General features: G+C 62.9%; 1 protein-coding gene across 3 annotated transcripts; it reads left to right on the plus strand.

Moving 5' to 3' along the window:
* Window positions 1–836: 836 nt before the first annotated feature.
* On the plus strand, window positions 837–18,745 carry PRKCG (protein kinase C gamma). 3 transcript variants are annotated; one of them, XM_039510002.1, is made up of 18 exons: window positions 837–1,217; window positions 2,635–2,666; window positions 6,483–6,565; window positions 8,088–8,199; window positions 8,593–8,724; window positions 10,348–10,504; window positions 10,918–11,052; window positions 11,715–11,802; window positions 12,215–12,244; window positions 13,461–13,598; window positions 13,880–14,053; window positions 14,512–14,603; window positions 14,961–15,023; window positions 15,145–15,283; window positions 17,318–17,398; window positions 17,590–17,697; window positions 17,897–18,037; window positions 18,520–18,745. In XM_039510002.1, exons 1-18 carry the CDS (start codon window positions 1,051–1,053, stop codon window positions 18,700–18,702), a joined length of 2,055 nt encoding a protein of 684 aa, XP_039365936.1. In that variant the 5' UTR covers window positions 837–1,050; the 3' UTR covers window positions 18,703–18,745. The 3 variants fall into 3 exon arrangements, with proteins under 3 accessions (XP_039365936.1, XP_039365937.1, XP_039365938.1); XM_039510003.1 differs by lacking the exon at window positions 837–1,217 and adding an exon at window positions 1,280–1,311; XM_039510004.1 differs by lacking the exon at window positions 837–1,217 and adding an exon at window positions 1,548–1,574.
* The last annotated feature ends 2,644 nt before the right edge of the window (window positions 18,746–21,389 follow it).

The following is a 21,389-nucleotide window of genomic DNA, read 5'->3' on the forward strand; positions in this document are numbered from 1 at the left end:
ACGTCACTGCGGAGAACCCAGGAGTCCTGGCTCCCAGCCCCGCCCCCCCGTTCTGACCACTAGTCCCCGCTCCCTGCCCAGAGCCCCGGGGAGAACCCAGGAGTCCTGGCTCCCAGCCCCCTCACTCCTCTCCCCCCCCATAGCCTGGGGGGGTCCGGGACCGGGAGGGATTCGGGTGTCAGGACGGTGGGGATCTACATTTGGGGGCGTCCTCAGGCCCCCCTCTGGGAACGCCCCCCGCCCCTTTCTCCTTTAAGGCCGACTCCTCCCCCCAGAGCCGTCAGAGACCCGCCTCCTCCCGCCCCCCAGCGCTGCTCTCCCCCCACAGCAGACACACGGCCCGACCGGCCGGCAGCTCCCCTGCCGGCGCGCCCGTCCCCACCTCGGCCCCCGGCGGCGCCTGCTGGAAACCTCCGCTGCGCCGTCGCCTTCAGCCCTCCGGTGCCTGCCTCCTCTTCTGTCCCCTCTGCTCTCATCCCTCCTTCTCTCATCCCTCCTTCTCTCTATCCCTCCATCCCTGCCTCTTCTACTGTCCCCCTGCTCTCCTCCCTCCCTCCCTTCCTTCCTTCTCTCATCCCTCCTCCCATTCCCTCCGTCCGTCCCCTACCTTCTCTCTACCCCCATCTCCCCTTCTCTCCATCTCTTCTCTCATCCCTCCATCCCTCCTTCTCTCTATCCCCCTGCTCTCCTCCCTCCCTCCCTTCCTTCTCTCCATCCCACCTTCTCTCGATTCCCCGTCCCTTCATCCCCTGCCTCCTCTTCTATCCCTCCTTCTCTCCTTCCATCCCTCCGTCCCCTGCCTCCTCCCCTTCTCTCTCTCCCTCCCTCCATCCTCTGCCTCCTCTTCTCTCCATCTCTCCTCTCCCTCCTGCACCCCTCCGTTCCCCCCGCCTTCTCCCCTCCCCTCTGTTCTGTGCATCGCTCCGACCTCCCTTCCTTGCATCCATCCCTCCTCTGCATTCACTGCTCCATCCACCCAGTCCCTCCATCGCCCTTTCCTCCTTCTGTCTTTCTTCCCCCCGCCCGGGGCTGGGGGGCCCAGGTGGGGCCATGGCGCTGGTCAACTCGCCCACCGAGCTGGAGTGCCTGACCAAGCCGCTCTTCTGCCGCAAGGGGGCGCTGCGCCAGAAGCTGATCCACGAGGTCAAGAGCCACAAATTCACGGCGCGATTCTTCAAGCAGCCCACGTTCTGCAGCCACTGCACAGACTTCATCTGGTGAGACCCCCCCTAGCGCCCCCCCAGCACCTACTAGTGCCCCCCTAGCGCCCCCCCAGCCCACGTTCTGCAGCCACTACACGGACTTCATCTGGTGAGACCCCCCCCAGCACCCTCCAGCACCTACTAGTGCCCCTAGCGCCCCCAGCCCACGTTCTGCAGCCACTGCACAGACTTCATCTGGTGAGACCCCTAGCGCCCCCAGCACCTCCTCGTGCCCCCCTAGCGCCCCTCCAGCCCACGTTCTGCAGCCACTGCACCGACTTCATCTGGTGAGACCACCCAGCGCCCCCAGCACCTCCCAGAGCCCCCTAGCGCCCCCAGCACGTTCTGCAGCCACTGCACGGACTTCATCTGGTGAGACCCCTAGCGCCCCCAGCACCTACTAGTGCCCCTAGCGCCCCCAGCCCATGTTCTGCAGCCACTGCACCACTTCATCTGGTGAGACCCCCAGCATCTCCCAGAGCACCCCCAGCACCTCCTAGAGACACCTAGCGCCCCCAGGAACCCCTAGTACCCACTGCACCTCTGGTGAGACCCCCAGCACTCCTCCCCGTGCTGCCTGGCCCCAGCGCCCCGCCAGCCCACGGTCTGCAGCCACTGCATGGACTTCATCTGGTGAGACCCCAGCACCCCCATCACCTACTAGTGCCCCTAGCGCCCCAGCCCATGTTCTGCAGCCACTGCACCAACTTCATCTGGTGAGACCCCCAGTGCCCCCAGCTCCGCCTAGAGCCCCCTAGCGCCCCCTCCGGACCCCCCAGCCCGGGTTCTGCAGCCACTGCACCGACTTCATCTGGTGAAACCCCCCCAGTGCTCCCCCAGCACCTCCCAGAGCCCCCCCGAGTCCCCTAGCACCCCCAGTATCACCCAGTGCCCCCCCACACCCCCTAGAGCCCGTTAGTGCCCTCAGTATCCCCCAGCCCACGTTCTGCGGCCACTGCACCGACTTCATCTGGTGAGACCTCCCTAGTGCCCCCAGCACCTCCCAGAACCCCTAGCGACCCCCAGTACCCCATATTGCCCCCAGCACTCACCCAGACGACCTTCTGCAGCCACGGCACTGACTTCATCTGGTGAAACCGCCCCCACTATCCCCCAACTCCATCCCCCTCCCCATGGGTCTGCTGCTGCCACCCTTCCTTTAGTCTTAGCCTGTCTGGAGGGACTGGTTGTTTCAGAGCTGGGGACAGAACCCAGGAGTCCTGGCTCCCAGCCCCCATCCTGCTCTAACCACCAGACATCACTCCCCTCCCAGAGCCAGGGAGAGAACCCAGGAGTCCTGGCTCCCAGCCTCCTACTTTGTGGCATAGCAGATGTTGGGGGAGGGGAGGAGTGAGGCGCATGTTAACTATGTGTATTGGGGTGAGCTGAGTGTGAGCCCCAAAGTAACATTGTGTTGCTCTCTTGCTTTCAGGGGGATCGGGAAGCAGGGACTGCAGTGTCTAGGTAAGAGACCCCCATCCTGCAGGGTCAGTGTCCCCCCCCCCCCCCCCACTGAGAGCCATGCTGGGGGAGGGGCCGGGAGATAGTCACTCCCACTCTCAGCCTTGGAGTCCTCTCTTCTGGCTACTGGTGATGGTATAACCAGCCCCCGCGCCGCACCCCAGATGTGGTCGTATGTCACAGGGGGGACATTGCAGCCCGTTCCCAGCACAGAGCCTATGGCTCTCTAGGCTCTGAACTGGATTTCTTGACTCCGGCTATTTTGGGGACTGGCTGGAAAATTCCATGTTTCTGTTTATAAAAAGCCCCCAAATAGCTAATACCGGGTGACCTTTCAAATGCTCAATGCTTTATTCTTTAAGCTTCTTTGACACCTGGGGGTCAGGACTCCTGGGTTCTCGCCCTGGCTCTGGGAGGGGAGCAGGGTCTAGTGGTTAGAGCAGGGGAGCCAGGACTCCTGGGTTCTCTCCAGTGACGTGGGGTTGTTTTGCCCTTGGGTGTCTGGCCAGGAGGTCAGAGTCCCTGAGCCAGGGATGGGGGGTGGCTTTGGCACCAGCTTTGCTGGGTTAGAGCAGAGGAGTGGCTGGGAGCCAGGACTCCTGGGTTCTCTGCCTGGCTCTGAGAGGAGAGTGTGTATTTGTGGGGGCTGGGAGTGGAGGATCTGGGGGTTTTGTGTTTAGGGGAGTTCTGTGGGGGTTATGGGGATTCGGGGGGGGGGCTTCGTGCGGGATAGGAGGCCTGTGGGGCTAGCCGGGTGGCTGTGTAGGGGATCTGGGGGTTCTGGATGGGGTGGGGAGAGTTCTTCCTGCCTCCCCCCCTTCTGTAGGTAGGTGTGTGTGTGGGGGGGATAATGAGGAAATCCCCATATGTTCCGAATGGGGGTGTGGCTCTGCTGTTGATTGGCTGGTGATGAACTGGGGGAGCGGTTGCCAAGCGATGTACAGCTGGGGGGGGGGGGTTCCTGCCTAGAGCAGGTGAGGGCAGAGTTTCTAGGGGACTCTGCCCCTCCCCCAGCTGGCAACGTGAGGCCCAGTGAGGGGGGGGGACCAAATGGATGGGACGGGGATGGTTCTTAGAGTGTCCTCACTGGGGTGTGTGTGGAGGGGGCCATGATGGGGGACACATGCACATGGGGGTGGGTGGAGGGGGGTGACGGGTGGATGGGGGTGTGCCCATGGGAGTGGGTGGAGGGGTGTGTGACAGTGGGTGGGGATATGTGCACACGAGGTGGGTTGAGGGGGCGTGACGGGTTGTGCGTGGTGATGGGGGGAAGGCTGTGGTGGTGGACGTATTTGGGGGCCAGGTGTGCAAGAGCAAGTGGGGTGTTAGTGTCAAGCTGCCGGGGCTGTGTACGAGTGTGTCAGGGTGTGGGGATAGGTGTGCAGGTGCCGAGATGGCACGTGGGGTGTGTGTGACAGACACCCTTGCACAAGTGTGTGGCTGGAGGCTAGATGGCAGGTGCCTTTACACACCGGTGGGCATGGGTGCACGTGGAGGCTGTTGGCACAACTGGCTTGACATGTTGGCGGTGAGCACGAGTGTGCTGACTTTTGCACATGTGTGTGTTGGTGCAGCGAGGTAGAGCTGGTGGGCGCAGATCTGTGGGATTGGCAGCTGGGGGTGTGAATGGGTGTGCATTTGCCTGAGTGTGTATCTGTACGAGTGTATTCATTTGCACAAGGATGCAGGGTGTGTGCACTAGTGCGTGGATTTGCACATGTGCAGGGGTTGCACAAGCATGCACATATGCACAGGAGTATGCAGGTGAACGTGTGCGTGTGCACAAGTGCGTGCCTTTGCACAAATGTGTGGTGTCTGCATTTGCACGAGTGTGTGCAGGTTTGTGTGCATTGGCCTGTGTGTGGATTGAGGTGTGCATGCAGACCCTTTGTATTAGTGCAGCAGTGCGGTGGGTGTGTGTGCATGAGGCAGGGGTGCGTTTGCACAAGCGTAGCTGGGCATGCACGGCGATGGCCCCGGGGTGTGGAGCATTGCAGGGGTGGGGGTGCAGGAGGCAGTGTCAAGGTGGGTCGTGATTGGGGGGAGCGGGCACACGGGGTGTGTGGAGGGGAGAACGGTGTGGGGCTGGGATTTGCCCTAGGGTATGGCTCGTGCATGTGGCTATGTGGGGTGGGAGTGTGAGCAACAGGGCTCTGGATGGACCCTGGGCAGGGGGAGCTCAGGGCTGCGGGGCGAGCAGGGGTCCCTCCTGGAGCCTCAGCCCCCTGGGAGACAGGCAGAGCCGGGGCGGCTGGTGGCAGCGGTGGGATGCAGCAGGTTCCCAGACACCCACCCCCCTCCCTGCACTTCTTGGTGCAGCTGGCCAGGGGGAGGCGATGTGGGGGAGCCGTTGCCATGGGAACCAGCAGGCACGTCCCAAACGGGGGATTGTTCATTGCATCCACCCCCCCGCCATAGGTAATGAGTTTGCTTCGTCCCAGCCCAGATCCCTGGGGGCCCCCATCGCCCCCCACTTAGGGCAGAAAAGTTGACTGAGGGTGGGGGCCAGGACTCCTTGGTTCTGTCCCTGGCTCGGGTCTAGTGGTGGGAGCAGCCCGTGTGGCATGGGGGGGCTGGAGGGCTCTGAGGATGCAGGAAGAGTCAAGCCCCCCCCCACTCCCCCCCAAGTCCAATCTGCCGCCCCCCCAGCTCCTGGCACTTGTGGTTTCTGCTCCTGCCTGTTTCCATGGAGACCCGTCTTCCAAATCTCCCCGGCTCGCTCCTCGGAGCCTTAAGATGCTGTTAGCGGGGGAAGGGGAGAGAAACGACCCCCAAGCCGCCCCACTTGTCCCTGAGCCTTCCCCTGACCCGTCCCCCCCGATTCCCCCAACCCGTCCCCACAACTCCCCCAACTAGTCCTCCCTCAACTCCCCCTGACCTGTCCCCACAACTCCCCCAACTAGTCCCCCCAACCCGTCCCCCCCGATTCCCCTGACCCGTCCCCACAACTGCCCCGATCTGTCCCCTCAACTCCCCCACAACTCCCCGACTCGTCCCCTGACTCCCCGACCCGTCTCCTCAACTCCCCTGACTCGTCCCTGAGCCTTCCCCGACCCATCCCCGACCTGTCCCCTCAACTCCCTGACCTGTCCCCGACCCATCCCCTGACTCCCCAACTTGTCCCCTGACCCATCCCCGACTCCTGACCTGTCCCCACAACTCCCCGACCCATCCCCTCAACTCGTCCCCAACTCCCCAACTCGTCCTTGAGCCTTCCCCTTACTCGTCCCCTGACTCCCGACTTATCCCTCCTGAGCCTTCCCTTGACTCCCCCGACCCACCCTCGACGCATCCCAGAGCCTTTTCCTGATCCTTCCTCCCCAAATCACCCCGATTCCTTGACCTGTCCCTCTGACTCCCCCGACTCCCCCGACCTGGCCCCCAAAACTCCCCCGAACCTTTGCTCCAAACCCCTGAATCTTCTCCTCCATCCCCCAACACATCCCGCCCAAACGTACTCCCGACCCCACAGAACCGGCCCTCCCAACCTCAGCCCTGCCCCCAAATTCACCCCCAAACCTTCCCCACATGCCAGCCTTCCCCAATGCACCCCTACCCCCGAACCGTCCCCTACTCCCCCAGCTGGCCTGTCCCTCTGGTGCTGGCTGTCGCAGCAGAGAGGAGGTGCTATAAACTTACGAGTCTAGGGGTCCATTGATCCAGGATTTCCCTGCCCTAAATCTGGGCTCTGGGAGGGGTCTGAATGGGGGGTGGGTGGGTGGGAGGTCACAGCACTGTCCTGAACTTGCTTTGCTAATGGCTCTATTTGCCCCTCCTTCTCTCTGCCCCCCCCATTCACCTCCCCCCCCTCCCACCAAGTCTGCAGCTTCGTCGTACACAAACGGTGCCATGAATTTGTCACCTTCGAATGCCCGGGAGCCGGGAAAGGACCCCAGACAGATGTGAGTGACAGATGGTTGCCAGGATGCCTGGGTTCTCTCCCCAGCTCTGAGAGGCGGGTGGGGTCTAGTGGTTAGAGCGGGGATGTGGGGGCGCAGGGAGCCAGGACTCCTGGGTTCTCTCCCCAGCTCTGAGGGGGGTGGGGTCTAGTGGTTAGAGCGGGGATGTGGGAGGGCTGGGAGCCAGGACTCCTGGGTTCTCTCCCCAGCTCTGAGGGGGGTGGGGTCTAGTGGTTAGAGTGAGGCTGGGAGTCAGGACACCTGGGTTCTGTCCCTGGCTTTGGAGGAAATCCTTTGGTGGGGAAGGAGGCAGCTCCACCCGCACCCCCCAGGTGAGCGTCCCAATTTCACTGGCTATTTTTACTGCCTGAGTGGGGGGTGGAGCACGGTGGAAAACACGGACACGGCCCAGATTCTGTGTCCTTGGCCTGGAAAGGGGGAAGGAGGAAGGGAGGTGGAAGAGGAGAAGAGAGCGGGAGAGAAAGGAAGCGGGAATGTCGTTAGCAGTCACATCCCTTCCATGCACACCCCCCCCTTCATACTCCTTCCTTGCACACACACATGCCCGCCGTGTGCAACTCTCACTTGGGCACCTGTGCAAGGCCCGCTGCCAGCTCACCTTCCCCCTTGCACGCTCAGCGCACGCTGGCTCACCTCTGTGCACACACAAGTGCTCGTGCAATTCCCTGGGCAAGCTCACATTCATACCCCTTGCACACACCTGCACGCTTGCACCCTCTCTGTGGAAACTCACATTTGCACACACAGATAAACTTGTGGATTCCTTTGTGCAAGCTCCCATATGCATGCTTAGATGCACATATGCACACTCTGCCGTCTGCACATGCATGCCCACTCCCCATACAAGCTCACATTTGCACGCTGCGCACGCTTGTGCTATTCCTTGTGCAAACTCATGCTTACATCCCTTGCACAGTCACACAAACGCACACCCTCCACTCACTCACACACTCACACACACACACACACACACACACACACACACGTATACCCTATTCAAGCTCACCAGTGCACATCTAGATGCCTGTGCATGCATCAGTGCAAGTTGTGCACACTCAGGGATGCTGACACACACTTGTGTGTGCTCCATCCTTTGCACGTGCACACCCACACCCCATTCGAGCTCACATTTGCACACTCACACGTGCAATTCCCTGTGCAAGCTCATGTTGACACCCTTTGCACACGCATACAAATGCAAGCCTTCTGTGCCAGCTCACGCATGCCCCGTGCTAGCCCATGTCTGCACACTTCGACACACTTGTGCACACGCCATCCTTGGCACAGGCAGGCCCGTGCCCTGTGCCAGCTCCCGTGAGCACACTCAGACATTCCCTTGGGTGAGAACGTTCATCCTCCCGCTTGCATCTCTGGTCTGTGCAGTTAGCCTTGCACGCCCCCCGTGCAAACTCACACTCGGTGCCTGCACAGACCGTGTGCTCGCACCCCCCTCGCCTGCGTACTGGGTGGGGGGGAGGCTCTGATCTGTCTGCTCCCCGGCCAGGACCCCCGGAACAAGCACAAGTTCAAGATTCACAGCTACAGCAGCCCAACCTTCTGCGACCACTGCGGCTCCCTGCTCTACGGGCTGGTGCACCAGGGCATGAAGTGCTCCTGTGAGTGCGGGGGCGAGGGGGCGGATGGGAGGGTGGGCAGGGGGGCGGGAGCAAGGTGTGGGGATGGGGAGGGGCAGGGGTGAACTGGGAGGGGTGGGAGCGAGCCCCTGGGTGCTGTGGTGGGTTGGGAGCAAGACTTAGGAGTGAGGTCGGAGGTGCAGGGGAGACCTGGGAGCAAGGCCTGGGGGTTGTGGGGGGGCGGGGGGGGAGAGAGATGTGCGGTGGGGGTGTGTTGCAGGGGGAGGGGTAAGGCCTGGGGGTGGGGTGGGTGGGAGTGAGGCCCGGAGGCGGGTGGGATGCGGTGCGAACCCTGGTGTTAGGGCTGCGGGGGGTGTGTGTGGCCTAGGGGTGAGATGCCCTTCTCCCCCCCTCACTCTCTGGCGCCCCCCGCAGGCTGCGAGATGAACGTGCACAAGCGCTGCGTGCAGAGCGTGCCCAGCCTGTGCGGGGTGGATCACACGGAGCGCCGCGGCCGCCTGCAGCTCCGCATCGAGACGCTCGGCGGGGAGGAGATCCGCGTCTTCGGTACGGGGGCCGGCCGGGTGGGTTTGGAGTTTCCGGGCCGCCGGGCCCGCCCGGGGCAGATCTCCGTCGAGTTCAGCCGAGAGTCGGACTCGAACCGACGGCGCCTGGCTGCAGCTTGGGCCCTGCCGTGGTGTAGACGCTACCTACGCCGCCGGAGGGGGTTTCTCCTGGCCGCTGCCCCCAGCTGGCTTCGCTCCGGCGCTCGGAGCTGTCCGTTCCCCACAGGCCTCGGCTTCGGCCACCACCGGATCTCCCCACGGAGACCCTCAGGGGCCGGGCGCTCGCTGTGGGGGATGGCGAGGGGCTGCCATGCCGTGGGGGCAGAGTGGGAGCTGGGATTGGGGCGCTGAGGATCGGCTTGGGAGAGAGGCAGGGGGTGGTGTGTGTGTGTGTGGGGGGGGCTGCGTCCTGGGAGCCCCAGCTCTGATCACCCTGAGTTACCCCTCCTGCCCCCCCCCAAACACAGCAAAGTTCAAGGCAACCCGAGCGCCTGTGCGGGGTTCAGAGCCTCCGTCGGCCGCCAGCCAGAGGTAGCTTCTCAGCCGCAGCACAGCAGGGCTGGCACCCCCAGTGTCTGTCTGTCTGTCCCTCCAACCCCCACCCCCACCATCTGTCTGTCTGTCTGTCCCTCCAACCCCCCCCAGGCGTCTGTCTGTCCCTCCAACCCCCACTGCCAAGCTGTCCGTCTGTCTCTCCGATCCCCCACCGCATCTCTCTGTCTGTCTATCCATCCCCCCCCCCTCCCCCAATCCCCGTCTATCCCTGGTTTAGTGGCTAATGTTGTCACCTAGTGGTGACTTGGATTTCGCTTTGCAATGGGTGGCCGGGAGTGGGGCGGGGGTGGGGATTTGCTCAGTAGGGGGCTCTCTCCTGGCGGCCCCAGGGGGCGCTGTGCTGCCAGGTGCTCTCAGCCTAAGTCTGGGGGGTTGGATCGGGAGGGGCTGGGAGCCAGGACGCCTGGGTTCTCTCCCTGGCTGTGGGAGGGGAGCGGGGGTTAGTGGTTAGAGCAGTGGGGGCTGGGAGCCAGGACTCCTGGGTTCTCTCCCTCGCTGTGGGAGGGGAGCAGGGGCTAGTGGGAGGGGGCTGGGAGCCAGGACTCCTGGGTTCTATTCCCGGCTCTGCAGCTCAGCACTCTCCCCCTCTCCCCGTCACACCCTCCCTCGCATTCTCGCGCTCCCAGCTGGCGCATGTAAGAGGTGGAAAGAAACCCATCCAGCCATGCTTACATAACGGGGATTCCTCCGCAGCTCCCTGCACGCAGCCCTCCGCCACGGTCCTGCTCCCCCTGGGCCAGGGTGTGGGCGGGAGGGCACGGGACACCACAGCACGTACACCGTCGTCTGTGATCAACACACCACACTCAGCAGTGGGGAGAGAACCCAGGAGTCCTGGCGCCCAACCCCCTCCTGCTCTGTCCACTAGACTCCACTCCCCTCCCAGAGCCAGGCAGAGAACCCAGGAGTCCTGGGTCCTAGTCCACCCCTGCACTAACCACAAGACCCTACTCCCCTTGCTGGCCTGGGGATGGAACCCAGGAGTCCGGGCTCCCAGCCCCCCCCTCCTAGAAGGGGATCAGACTGAACTCTCAGGGCCACGTGCTGATCTGTGGACCCTCCCCCCCAGTGGGTGAGGCCCGGAACCTCATCCCCATGGACCCCAACGGGCTGTCGGACCCGTACGTGAAGCTGAAACTCATCCCGGACCCCAAGAACGTGAGCAAGCAGAAAACCCGGACGGTGAAATCCACTCTGAACCCCGTGTGGAACGAGACCTTCCTGTTGTGAGTGCCTCGGGCGCGGGCGGGCAGGTGGGCCTGGGTACGTGCCTGGACTGGAGATATGGGGGTCCTACAGCTCCCACGGGTGTCTGTATCCTAACCTCCCCCCCGAGTACTCTCCCTATAGACCCAGAATGCCCCCCTCCTCTTCTGGGGTTGGGGGGACAGTAGCCCGCGCCCGTCAGCCACAATCCCTCCTCCCCCCGAAAATTAAACCAGGATTTTGCAGCCCCTCCAACGCAGTCCGGTCCACTTCTGGAGATTTCCCCCCTGCCCTGGCAGCAGCAGTAGTAGGGCTTTTATCCACACTTCTTGTCCAGAGGGCAAACATTCACCCTCACCCCCTACTTAAAGGGGCAGGCGGCTGGGTTGGTGGTTTAATCCCCCTCCCCTTGACCCCCCCCCCCACTCCCCAGCACGCTGAGGCCGGGAGACGTGGAGCGGCGGCTGTCCATCGAGGTGTGGGACTGGGACCGCACCTCACGCAATGACTTCATGGGAGCCATGTCCTTCGGCGTGTCGGAGCTGCTCAAGGGACACGCGGATGGATGGTAAGTGGGGGGGGGGGGGGCTGCGCCCGGGAGGGGGGGCGTGCAGGGGAGGCGGGAAGCCAGGCCCACGGCTCACTCTCGCTCTCTCTCTCCACCGTTCTGTCTGTTTGGGTATTTGGCTGTGCCCGGCTGCCTCGGCGCTGCCGCGTCCCCGTGCTCCCTCCCCGTGCGGTTCTTGCGCCGCTCGCCTTTCCACCTGCGTCCCCTCTGCACTCGCGGCTTTCGTTTTCTTTGCACTGTCCCACGTCTCCTTTGCACACGTGCACTCTGTCTTTCTTTCTTTGCACGTTTGCTCCTGTTTTTCTTTGCACCCCTTCACTTTTTCTTTCTTTGCATACTTTCGCTTTGCACACTTTCTTTTCACGTTGACTTTTTTCTTCTCACTTTCACTTTCTTTGCACCCCTTCACTTTTTCTTTCTTTGCGCTCTTTCACTTTCTTTGAATACTTTCACTTTTTCTTTGCACTCGTCTCCTTGCACACTTTCACTTTTTCTTTCCTTTCCTTTCACTTTTTCTTCACACTCCTTTCTTTGCACATTCACTTTTTTCTTTGCATCCTCCTTTTTCTCTTTCTTTCTTTCTTTCTTTCTTTCTTTCTTTCTTTCTTTCTTTCCTTCCTCTCCTGCCCCCGGTGTTGTGCCTGTCTCTGTCCCTGTCTCAGGTACAAGTTACTCAACCAGGAGGAGGGGGAGTATTACAATGTCCCCGTGGCTGATGCCGAAAATTGTGGGCTGCTGCAGAAATTTGAGGTAACCCCTCTCCCAAAGCTCTCCTGTTCCTGCCCCGCTGGCTAAGCAGGGCCGGGCCAGTGCAGTTATTGGACAGCAGACAGAGAAACTCCCACGTGCTGCAGGGAGCAGGGGGGGCTCAGCAGGGGGCGCTGCCCTGGCCCTCAGTGCTGGCCCCATTGCCCCAGCACAGCACTAGGGGGCGCTGGGCTGCAGGGAGCAGGGTGGGGAGCAGTACCACGGGACCCCATCTTTCAGCTGTGACATAACCCCCCAAAGCCCAGAGGACTGTGGAGTCAGGGCATGAACCCTGGTGCCCGGGGACAGATTCCCGGTCCAGCCCCCCTCCCTCCCTGTCCCCAGCAGCTGTGGGGCCTCCTGGGCTGGGGGATGCGGCATTCGGCCACTGACCCTCTCCCCCTCTCTCTTGCAGGCCTGCAACTACCCCCTGGAGCTGTACCAGGTAACGCCTGGGGCTCGGAGCCCCTCTGCACGGGGTGTGTGGGGCGGGGGGCTGGCCGGGCTGGCGATGCTCTGGGTGGCTGTTCCCCCTCTCTCCAGCAGAGGGAAGCAAAGAGCCGCAAGCCAACCTCAGTGGGACATGGGGTCTAGTGGTTAGAGGGGGGTGGGGGCTGGGAGCCAGGACTCCTGGGTTCTCTGTGTCACTCTCCTGGCTTCATTGGTCTCACACTCCCTGGGGCTCCCAATCCCCCCCGGCCCCCCTCCGAGTATTTCTTTAATCAACTCCTGTTGCTTGGAAACACTCTCTGAGGTTCCAGGGGTGGGGCTTGTTGTTGGAGGGGGGGCAGTGACTAGGTGAGCGGAGTCAGGATCAGGTTGGGGGATCCCTGCTCTCTGGGTATGGGGGGGACCCCAGTGAATCCCCCTCTGTGAGGAGATGGGGGGGTTGTGGTTGGAGGGGGAGGTGGGTAAAGGGGTGAGGGAAAGGTTTGGGGGGTTGCAGCTCCCCCCGTGGGGTGCAGTTGTGCAAGGGGGGCTGCCTTGGGGGGAGAGACCCTGGACTGTGATCCCCCCACTCTGTCCCCAGGCACCCCAATCCCCACCCTGGCCCCCAACAGCTTCCTGACCCCCCACTTTGTGCCTGCCCCATTCACTCACTGTCCTGTCACCCCGAACCCCACAACTAGCCCTCCCCACAGCACCCCTGCCCCCGTTCCCATCGCGGTGCCCCCCCACCCTGAGCCCATGTCGGCCCCATTTTTCCCTCCCCCATCGCCACCCCCCCATTCCCCTCCCCCCACCCTCCAGGTCTCCTCGCAGAGGTGGATTGAGGTTTCCTGATGCCCTGGGCCAGAGCAAGGGGCGGGGCTCGCCCCTTCCACCTGCGGCCCTGCCCCTATTCCACCACTTCTGCTGGTGGCCCCCATGGCCCCACCCCTTTCTGCCCCTTCCTGGGGCCCCGCCCTATTCCACCCATGGTTCTGCTGCATTCCCACCCCGCAGCACTGCTCCTTTCTCCCCACGTCCCCTGCCGGGTGCTGCTGCCGCGGAGCGGGGTCGGGGCTCCAGGCTTCCCGGGCCCCGGAGCACAAACCCCATCGGCCCAGTGGCTACTGCCACCCCCAGCGCTCTGCCCCCACTTCCCTCCCCTGACCTGCTCCCCCCCCAAGGCTGGGGCTAGCCACTCACCGTGCCCCATTTCTGCCCCCCCCCCACAGAAGGTGCGCCACGGCCCGGGCCCCTCGTCCACCCCCAGCCCCACGGACTCCAAGCACGGCAGCTTCTTTGGGACCAGCCGCTTCCACATCTCCGACTTCAACTTCCTCATGGTGCTGGGGAAGGGCAGCTTCGGCAAGGTGAGGGGGCCCCGGACGCCTGGGTTCTCGCCCCAGCTCTGGGAGGGGAGTGGGGGCTGGTGGGTTAGAGCCGTGGGGGCTGGGAGCCCGGATGCCTGGGTTCTCTTCCCGGCTCTGGCAGAGGAGCGGGGTCTAGTGGTTGGATCGGGAGCACTACCTCCGGGGCGATGTAGTCGGGGTCCCGCAGAGAATGGGGCGCGGGGCCTGTCACCTCTAGGGGACGCCGGCTCCCACCCGGCCCCAGGGCAGGACTGGCTGGCTCAGGGCGGTGGCCCCCACAGGTGATGCTGGCCGAGCGGCGGGGCACGGACGAGCTCTACGCCATCAAGATCCTGAAGAAGGACGTGATCATCCAGGACGACGACGTGGAATGTACCATGGTGGAGAAGCGGGTCCTGGCGCTCAGCGACCGGCCGCACTTCCTCACCCAGCTGCACTCCACCTTCCAGACCACGGTACCCCCAGGGGGGCGGGATACAGGGGTAGATGAGCCCATGGGGCTGATCCAGGGGGCAGGGAGGGGGCAGGATGCAGGGGTGGCTGGGCCCATGGGGCTGATCCAGAGAGGCCGGGATACCGGGGTAGATGGGCCCGTGGGGCTGATCCAGAGAGGCTGGGATACTGGGGTAGATGGGCCTGTGGGGGCAGGGAGGGGCTGGGATACTGGGGTAGATGGGCCTGTGGGGTTGATCTGGGGGGCAGGGAGGAGGCAGGATACCAGGCTGGCTGGGGCCTGTGGGGTTGATCCAGAGGGGCCGTGGGGCTGATCCAGGGGGAAGGGAGGGGGCGGGATACTGGCGTAGATGGGCCCGTGGGGCTGATCCAGGGGGAAGGGAGGAGGCGGGATACTGGGGTAGATGGGCCTGGGGGTCTGTTCTGTCCCCCATGGCCTCGTCTCACCCGCCCCGTCCAGGACCGGCTCTATTTCGTGATGGAATACGTCAATGGCGGAGACCTCATGTACCACATCCAGCAGGTCGGGAAGTTCAAGGAGCCTCATGCCATGTACGTGCACCCCCGCCCCCGAGGGGCCGCGTCCCAGCGCCGGGCGAGGGGTCCCCAGATGCCCAGCCCCTGCACCCCACCCCAGAGGGGCCATGTCTCAGCGCTGGGCGAGGGGTCTCTGAATACCTAGCCCCTGTGCCCACCCCAGTGGGGCTGCATCTCAGTGCTGGGCCAGGGGTCCCCGGATACCCAGCCCTCACGCCCCACCCCAGAGGCGGTCGCATCCCGGCACCGGGCGAGGGGTCCCCGTGAAACGCTCTGTGGCCATGGATCAGCGAAGACGTTGAAGGGACGTTGAAGGTGATGAATCGATTTTCCAAGTCACCTTTGATTGTTCTGTTCCCCCCCGGCTTGTAGGTTCTACGCAGCAGAGATCGCCATCGGCCTCTTCTTCCTGCACAACAAGGGCATCATCTACCGGTGAGTGGAAACTGCCTCTGCTGGGTTGTTGGCTACAGTCTCTGCTCCCCACCCGCCCCGGGGGCCGCGTGGGAGCCGGCGCCCCCTGGAGGTGGGAGCCCAGCCCTGTCTCTCCCCACAGGGATCTGAAGCTGGATAACGTGATGCTGGATGTCGAGGGCCACATTAAGATCACGGATTTCGGGATGTGCAAAGAGAACATCTTCCCCGGAGTGACCACCCGGACCTTCTGTGGGACCCCCGACTATATCGCCCCAGAGGTAGCGGCCCCCTGCTCTAACCACTATACCCCACTCCCTTCCCAGAGCTGGGGAGAGAACCCAGGAGTCCTGGCTCCCAGCCCCCCTGCTCTAACCACTCCCCCCCACTCTCCTCCCAGAGCCAGGGAGAGAACCAAGGAGTCCTGGCTCCCAGGCCCCCTGCTCTAACCACTACCCCCTACTCCCCTCCCAGAGCCAGAGAGAGAACCCAGGAGTCCTGGCTCCCAGCCCCCCCTGCTCTAACCACCACACCCCACTCCCCTCCCAGAGCCAGAGAGAGAACCCAGGAGTCCTGGCTCCCAGCCCCCCCCCGCTCTAACCACTAGGCCCCACTCCCCTCCCAGAGCCAGGAGAGAACCCACAGCCCTCGGGATGTGGAGTCGCCCCCAGCTGAGCTGCATGACTGCTGTGCCAGCCACGCATGACGTACACACAGGCCGACACCCGCCAATTCCCCAGCCCCGGCCTTGCACCCCAGACATGTGCGTCCTGCACTGCACCCATAAACAGTGCGCCAGTATGCACCAGGGGCGCCAATATGCACCAGCCTTTGTTAACCTGAGGAGAGATTTCCCGAGCGCTTCAGCCGAAGCACGCCGGCTTCCATACAAGAATAACCCACGTGTGGTAGCTAGAGGAAGATCAATTATTTTCAGTGTTTAAGGCATGAAAGTCGGAATCGGTTACAAAAGAAATAAAAGAGAAAACGGTGAGTTCATTCCTAAACGTTACCCGGCTAAATAAGATTAGGAAGCAAACGGATTTCTCTCCCCCGAAATCCTGCTGCAGCCCGTGTGCAAAGCCTTCCAGTTAGACCAGGGGTCGGCAACCTTTCAGAAGTGCTGGGCCGAATCTTCAGTTACTCACTCCACTTTAAGGTTTCGCGTGCTAGTCATACATTTTTAACATTTTTAGAAGGTCTCTTTCTATAAGTCTATAGTATAGAACTAAACTATTGTTGTATGTAAAGAAAATAAGGCTTTTAAAATGTTTAAGAAGCTTCATTTAAAATTAAATTAAAATGCAGAGCCCCCCCCGGACCGGTGGCCAGGACCCGGGCAGTGCGAGTGCTACTGAAAATCAGCTCGCGTGCCGCCTTCGGCAGCCGTGCCATAGGTTGCCTACCCCTCAGTTAGACCCACTCCCCTCGGTTCAATGTCCTGCTGGTATTCATTGGCGTTATGAGCAGAGAGATGTAAGGTGAAGAGGGGAGGTCGTTTGTGTGTTGTGTGTTCTCCCTACTTACGCTCCAACCCCCTGTGCTGGGTCATGGGGTTAGGCAGCGTCCTGGCATACGGGCTGTGCAATCGGTCCTTTATATGAATGGCACATTCTTCTGTTTATACCTTCCCCGCCTTCTGTTGAATGTCTGAATAAACAGGGAATGGCTCCAAGAAGCCGGTGTGCCTTTGTCTCTGAGAAACTGGCTTGTGGGTGTCACCCAGCATTACAACCCATTTCAGTAATAATCATACCAGAAAATCTTATAACTCCATATACAATGTTGGTACACATGTGATCACTGGACAATGATGTTCAGCAGATTACGAGTTTTCAAATGATGCCTCACAAGGCATGCTTTGTACAAAATGTAACATAGCCATATGCAAGTAGTGAACATGGGGTACAGCGTGTCACAGTGGGTGTCTGCTTTTTGGGGGGCTGGTCTGGCAGTGACTCCTTCCCACCTACCCCCCACGTTACCTCCTAGGGTTGGGAGCTGGGGAGGGATAAACCAATGGGAGGGGTTGTAGTGAGGTTGGCCCCGCCTCTTGTGCTTTAGCACCGCCCCCCCCCATTGCAGATGTCCTCCTCCCTGAAATCCCAGTTTGCTATGCTGGGTGGGGGATACTCTTGAAGGGGAAGTGTGCCTTTTAAATCTGTGTGTGTGTGTGTGTGTGTGTGTGACATTGTAGCTCATGGCTTGTGTGGGGGACGGGGGGGGGAGTTCTCCCCCCCACCCCCCATGGAGTTGGGGGCCTGTGATACAGGGTAGGAGCCTCCTAACTTGCCCCTGCTTTCTCCCTGCCCTAGATAATCGCCTACCAGCCCTACGGGAAGTCGGTGGATTGGTGGTCCTTCGGCGTGTTGCTCTATGAGATGCTAGCGGGGCAGGTAACTGGGGAGGGGCGGGGCGGGGCTGGGTGCATAGATCCTGTGGGGGATGGGGGCTGAATCCTGGTGCTAGTACCTCACGGGGGGGGAGGGGCTGGGGGGGCAGCCTGGCCTCAGTGCCCTGGGGCAGGTGGGGGGGAGCAGATTCCACTGGGGGGGACTGGCTCTGACCCCCCCCGCTCTCCCTCCAGCCCCCCTTTGACGGGGAGGACGAGGACGAGCTGTTCCAGGCGATCATGGAGCACACGGTGTCCTACCCGAAGTCGCTGTCCCGCGAGGCCGTCTCCATCTGCAAAGGGGTGAGTGACCCCTGGAGGGGCGCCACCCTGGCCTTTGCCCCCCCCCCCAGTTTCTGGGGGAGGGGCAGGCTGGGGTGAAGCCGTGGCGGGGGCGAGTTGGCGTGAGGGGGAGGGTGCCCGCCCCCAAGGGGCTGGGAGGGGCGGATCAGCTGGCCCGAGGGTTCTGTGATGCTGATGTCACTGTGTCTCCCCCCCCCAGTTCCTCACCAAGCACCCCCTGAAACGCCTGGGCTCGGGGCCGGCCGGGGAGCAGGACATCCGGGAGCACGGCTTTTTCCGCTGGATGGACTGGGAGAGCCTGGAGCGCCTGGAAATCCCCCCGCCCTTCACCCCCCGCCCGGTGAGTGACACCCCCCCCATCCTGCTCCCCAAACCCTCTCCTGGAGAGTGACCCCCCCCGGTCCTGCTGCCCTTCCCCCCCTGTTGGAGGGTGACCACCCCTAACCCAGCCTTCTTCACACCCCCAATGAACCCCACCCCCACCTGGCCACCCCCTGTAACCCCCCGCAGAGCAGGTGTGGGGCCCTATGGGGAATCGGGGGTCCCAATAGAGCCTGTGATTAGGGGAACCCCATGGGAGCCGCTCTGCCCCACCCCCATGTGACCGCGGGGAGGGGGTGCTGTGGGGGGAAGCGGGGGGGCACTAGGGTCTGAGCCAGCAGAAGTGGGGCTGGTGTACCAGGGGGGGCGACAGTGAAGGGGTGGGGGGGCCAAGGGAAATAACCCAGCTCTTCTTTCTCTCTCTCCTCCCCCTCCACGTCATCTGTCTTGCTGTCTGTCCGTCCCTGTCTGGGTCTCTCTGTCCGTGTCCGTCCGTCCCAGTGCGGCCGGAGCGGCGAGAACTTCGACAAGTTTTTCACGCGGGCGCTGCCGGCGCTGACCCCCCCGGACCAGCTGGTCATGGCGGGGCTGGACCAGAGCGACTTCCAGGGCTTCACCTACATCAACCCCGACTTCGTGCACCTCTCGCTGCGCCCCCCCACCTCCCCCATCTCCATGGTCTGACCCGGCGGCTCCCCCGTGGCTTAACCTGCCCGTTACCTGAGCACTCCCCGCTAACTACCCGGTACGTGGTCTGACCCCCCCCCCCCCGGCTTGTGTGCACAGAAATGCAGCCTCCTCTGGGGTGGGGGGTGGGGACACGGGGACCCCTCGCCCGGCCCATTTCATGGCTATGCAGCAAAACCGTAAAAAAAAAAAAAAAAAAAAGTTTGGGACAGGAAGTGAAAGAGAATCTCACACCTAAACACAGCTGTGACCTGGATTTCAGGAGGCCCTGACGGCCAGGGGAGAGCGCCCCCTGCTGCCCCCTGCAGCCCAGCGCCCCCTAGTACCGCCCGGGGGCATCGGGGCCAGCCCTGCTTGCCAGGGGCCAGCGCCCCCTGCAGCCCAGCGCCCCCTAGCACCGCCCTGGGGCATCGGGGCCAGCCCTGCCTGCCAGGGCCCAGCGCCCCCTGCAGCCCAGCGCCCCCTAGCACCGCCCTGGGGCATTGGGGCCAGCGCCCCCTGCTGGGCCTCCTGCACTAAATAGCTTTGAACCTCTGGTGCATGGAGTACGTATAGCTACAGATCTCTATTTACAGCTGTAACGCACAGGCCCATCCACCGCGGCTTTCCCCCTCTGTGCGGGCTGGGGCCCAGGGGTCGGTGTCTCAGACAAGCCCCAGGCTGGAGGAGACACCCTCTCCCACCCTTCCCAGCCTCAGGCTCGGTGTGGGGCAAGGGCTCACCTGGAGGAGGTGAAGAGAGCGGCGAGGGAGCCAGGACTCCTGGGTTCTCTCCCTGGCTCTGGGACGGGAGTGGGGGCTAGTGGTTAGAGCAGGGGAGCTGGGAGCCAGGACTCCTGGGTCTAGCTGGGCTCTGGGAGGGGAGTGGGGTCTAGTGGTTAGAGCTGTAGGGAGCGGGCTGTTAATCAGAGCCCCCCTGCTCTAACCGCTAGACCCCACTCCCCTCCCAGAGCTGGGGGCAGAACCCAGGCGTCCGGGCTCCCAGCCCTTCTTGCAGGATCAGAGGATGCCAAGTGAGGGGAGCTGTTGTCCTGAGACGAGCCCACTCGTATCCCATTGGGGGAGGGTCTGTTCTTGGTCCCTGCCCCCCAACCTCCCCCCATTCCCTCGGTCAGGCCAGTCCTGGTCTGAGTCTTCCACCCCCGAGTCCAAAAGTGCCCCCCCCCGCTCTGAGCACCCCGCTCTGTGTCAGGATGTAAAGAGCCCAGCTGAGCTCCCAGATCAGTATAAAAGGTATTTATCCAACCAGCAGCGCCTCTGGCTCCTTTCTGAGGTGTTGTGCTGGGAGGGGAGCGGGGTGCAGGGGTTAGAGGGGAGAGGCTGGGATCCAGGACTCCTGGGTTCTCTCCCCAGCTTGGGGAGGAGCATGGGGTCCAGTGGTTGGGGGTGGGTGTGAGAGAGAGAGTGTGGGCCAGGACTCCTGGGTTCTGTCCCTGGCTCGGGGAGGGCCGTGGGGTCTAGTGCTTGCGGGTGTGAGAGAGAGCCAGGACTCCTGGGTTTGGGGGTAACGGCCTGGCCCAGGGGGGGCTGGGGCTGCCCCTCTCCATATCTTGTTTGCTGCTCCTGGCCCCACATCCTTGGGCTCCCCATCCTGCTCTAGGCCCCGCCCACCCCGCTCTAGACCCCGCCCACTGCCTGGCAGCCCCCTCCAGCCTCTGCCTTGAGCCCCACCCCCTGGACAACCTTTGCACCCCATAGGGGGGTGGTTCTACCACCCCAGAGCTCATGCCCCTTGCAATGCCCCTGCCAAGCCCCCACCCCCCATTCTGTCCAGCCCAGTGAACCTGGTTCTGTGGCTGGTGGGTAGGGGGAGGGGCTGTTCTCTTTGGACACCGCCCCCCCCATCTGGACAAAGGGAGGATCTGGATTCCTGTGGCCCCTCCCCCCAGCTCCCAGGGGGCTGGCAGTTGCCTGCAAGGTAGGAAGCAAGGAGAAGATTAAAAGATTTGTGGCTTAGAAATGAAATTTGGGTGTATAAGGGGGAGGGGTGGGGGACAGGAATACAGGGCAGGGATTTAAAGGGGCCTCCAGACAAGGATAGTAATGGGGCACGGGGCCTGTCCCCTCTAGGGGGCGCTGGCTCCCATCCGGCCCCAGGGCAGGGACTGGCTGGCTCAGGGGGGCAGGGAATGGGGCAGGGGCCTGTCCCCTCTAGGAGGCGCCGGCTCCCATCCGGCCCCAGGGCAGGGACTGGCTGGCTCAGGGGGGTGGGGAAATGGGGCCTGTCCCCTCTAGGGGGCGCTGGCTCCCACCCGGCCCCAGGGCAGGGACTGGATGGCTCAGGGGGGCAGGGAATGGGGCAGGGGCCTGTCCCCTCTAGGAGGCGCCGGCTCCCATCGGGCCCCAGGGCAGGGACTGGCTGGCTCAGAGAGGTGGGGAAATGGGGCCTTTCCCCCCTCTCATTCTGTGGCTCATGCATGTAACGAGTTTGCTGGTTCTTGGGCTGGTGCCCAGGCAGGTTCTTTGCAGAGCCCCATCCCCCCCCCTTCCAAACTGGGCCCCATCCCCCTCCCCCGAGCAGAGAGGCCAAGGGCTGGAGGGGCCACAAAGACCTGGCCTTCCCCCCCCCACACTGGGGAGGATGCTATGAGGGAGGAGATTGGGGGGCAATGTTTCTGGGGGGGGAGCTATAAGAGGCAGTGGGGGGCTTTCTGGGTTATGGGGGAATGGTGGGGGAGGCCTCTG

The sequence above is a fragment of the Mauremys reevesii genome, linkage group 22, assembly GCF_016161935.1.
Source record: "Mauremys reevesii isolate NIE-2019 linkage group 22, ASM1616193v1, whole genome shotgun sequence".
NCBI classification, from domain to species: Eukaryota; Metazoa; Chordata; order Testudines; family Geoemydidae; genus Mauremys; species Mauremys reevesii.

Coding starts and splice junctions, on each gene's coding strand:
- PRKCG (XM_039510002.1), top strand. CDS start 1,051: ATGGCGCTGGTCAACTCGCCCACCGAGCTGGAGTGCCTGACCAAGCCG. Junction 15,024..15,144: donor AACAAGGGCATCATCTACCG/GTGAGTGGAAAC, acceptor CTCTCCCCACAG/GGATCTGAAGCTGGATAACG. Junction 15,284..17,317: donor CCGACTATATCGCCCCAGAG/GTAGCGGCCCCC, acceptor TCCCTGCCCTAG/ATAATCGCCTACCAGCCCTA.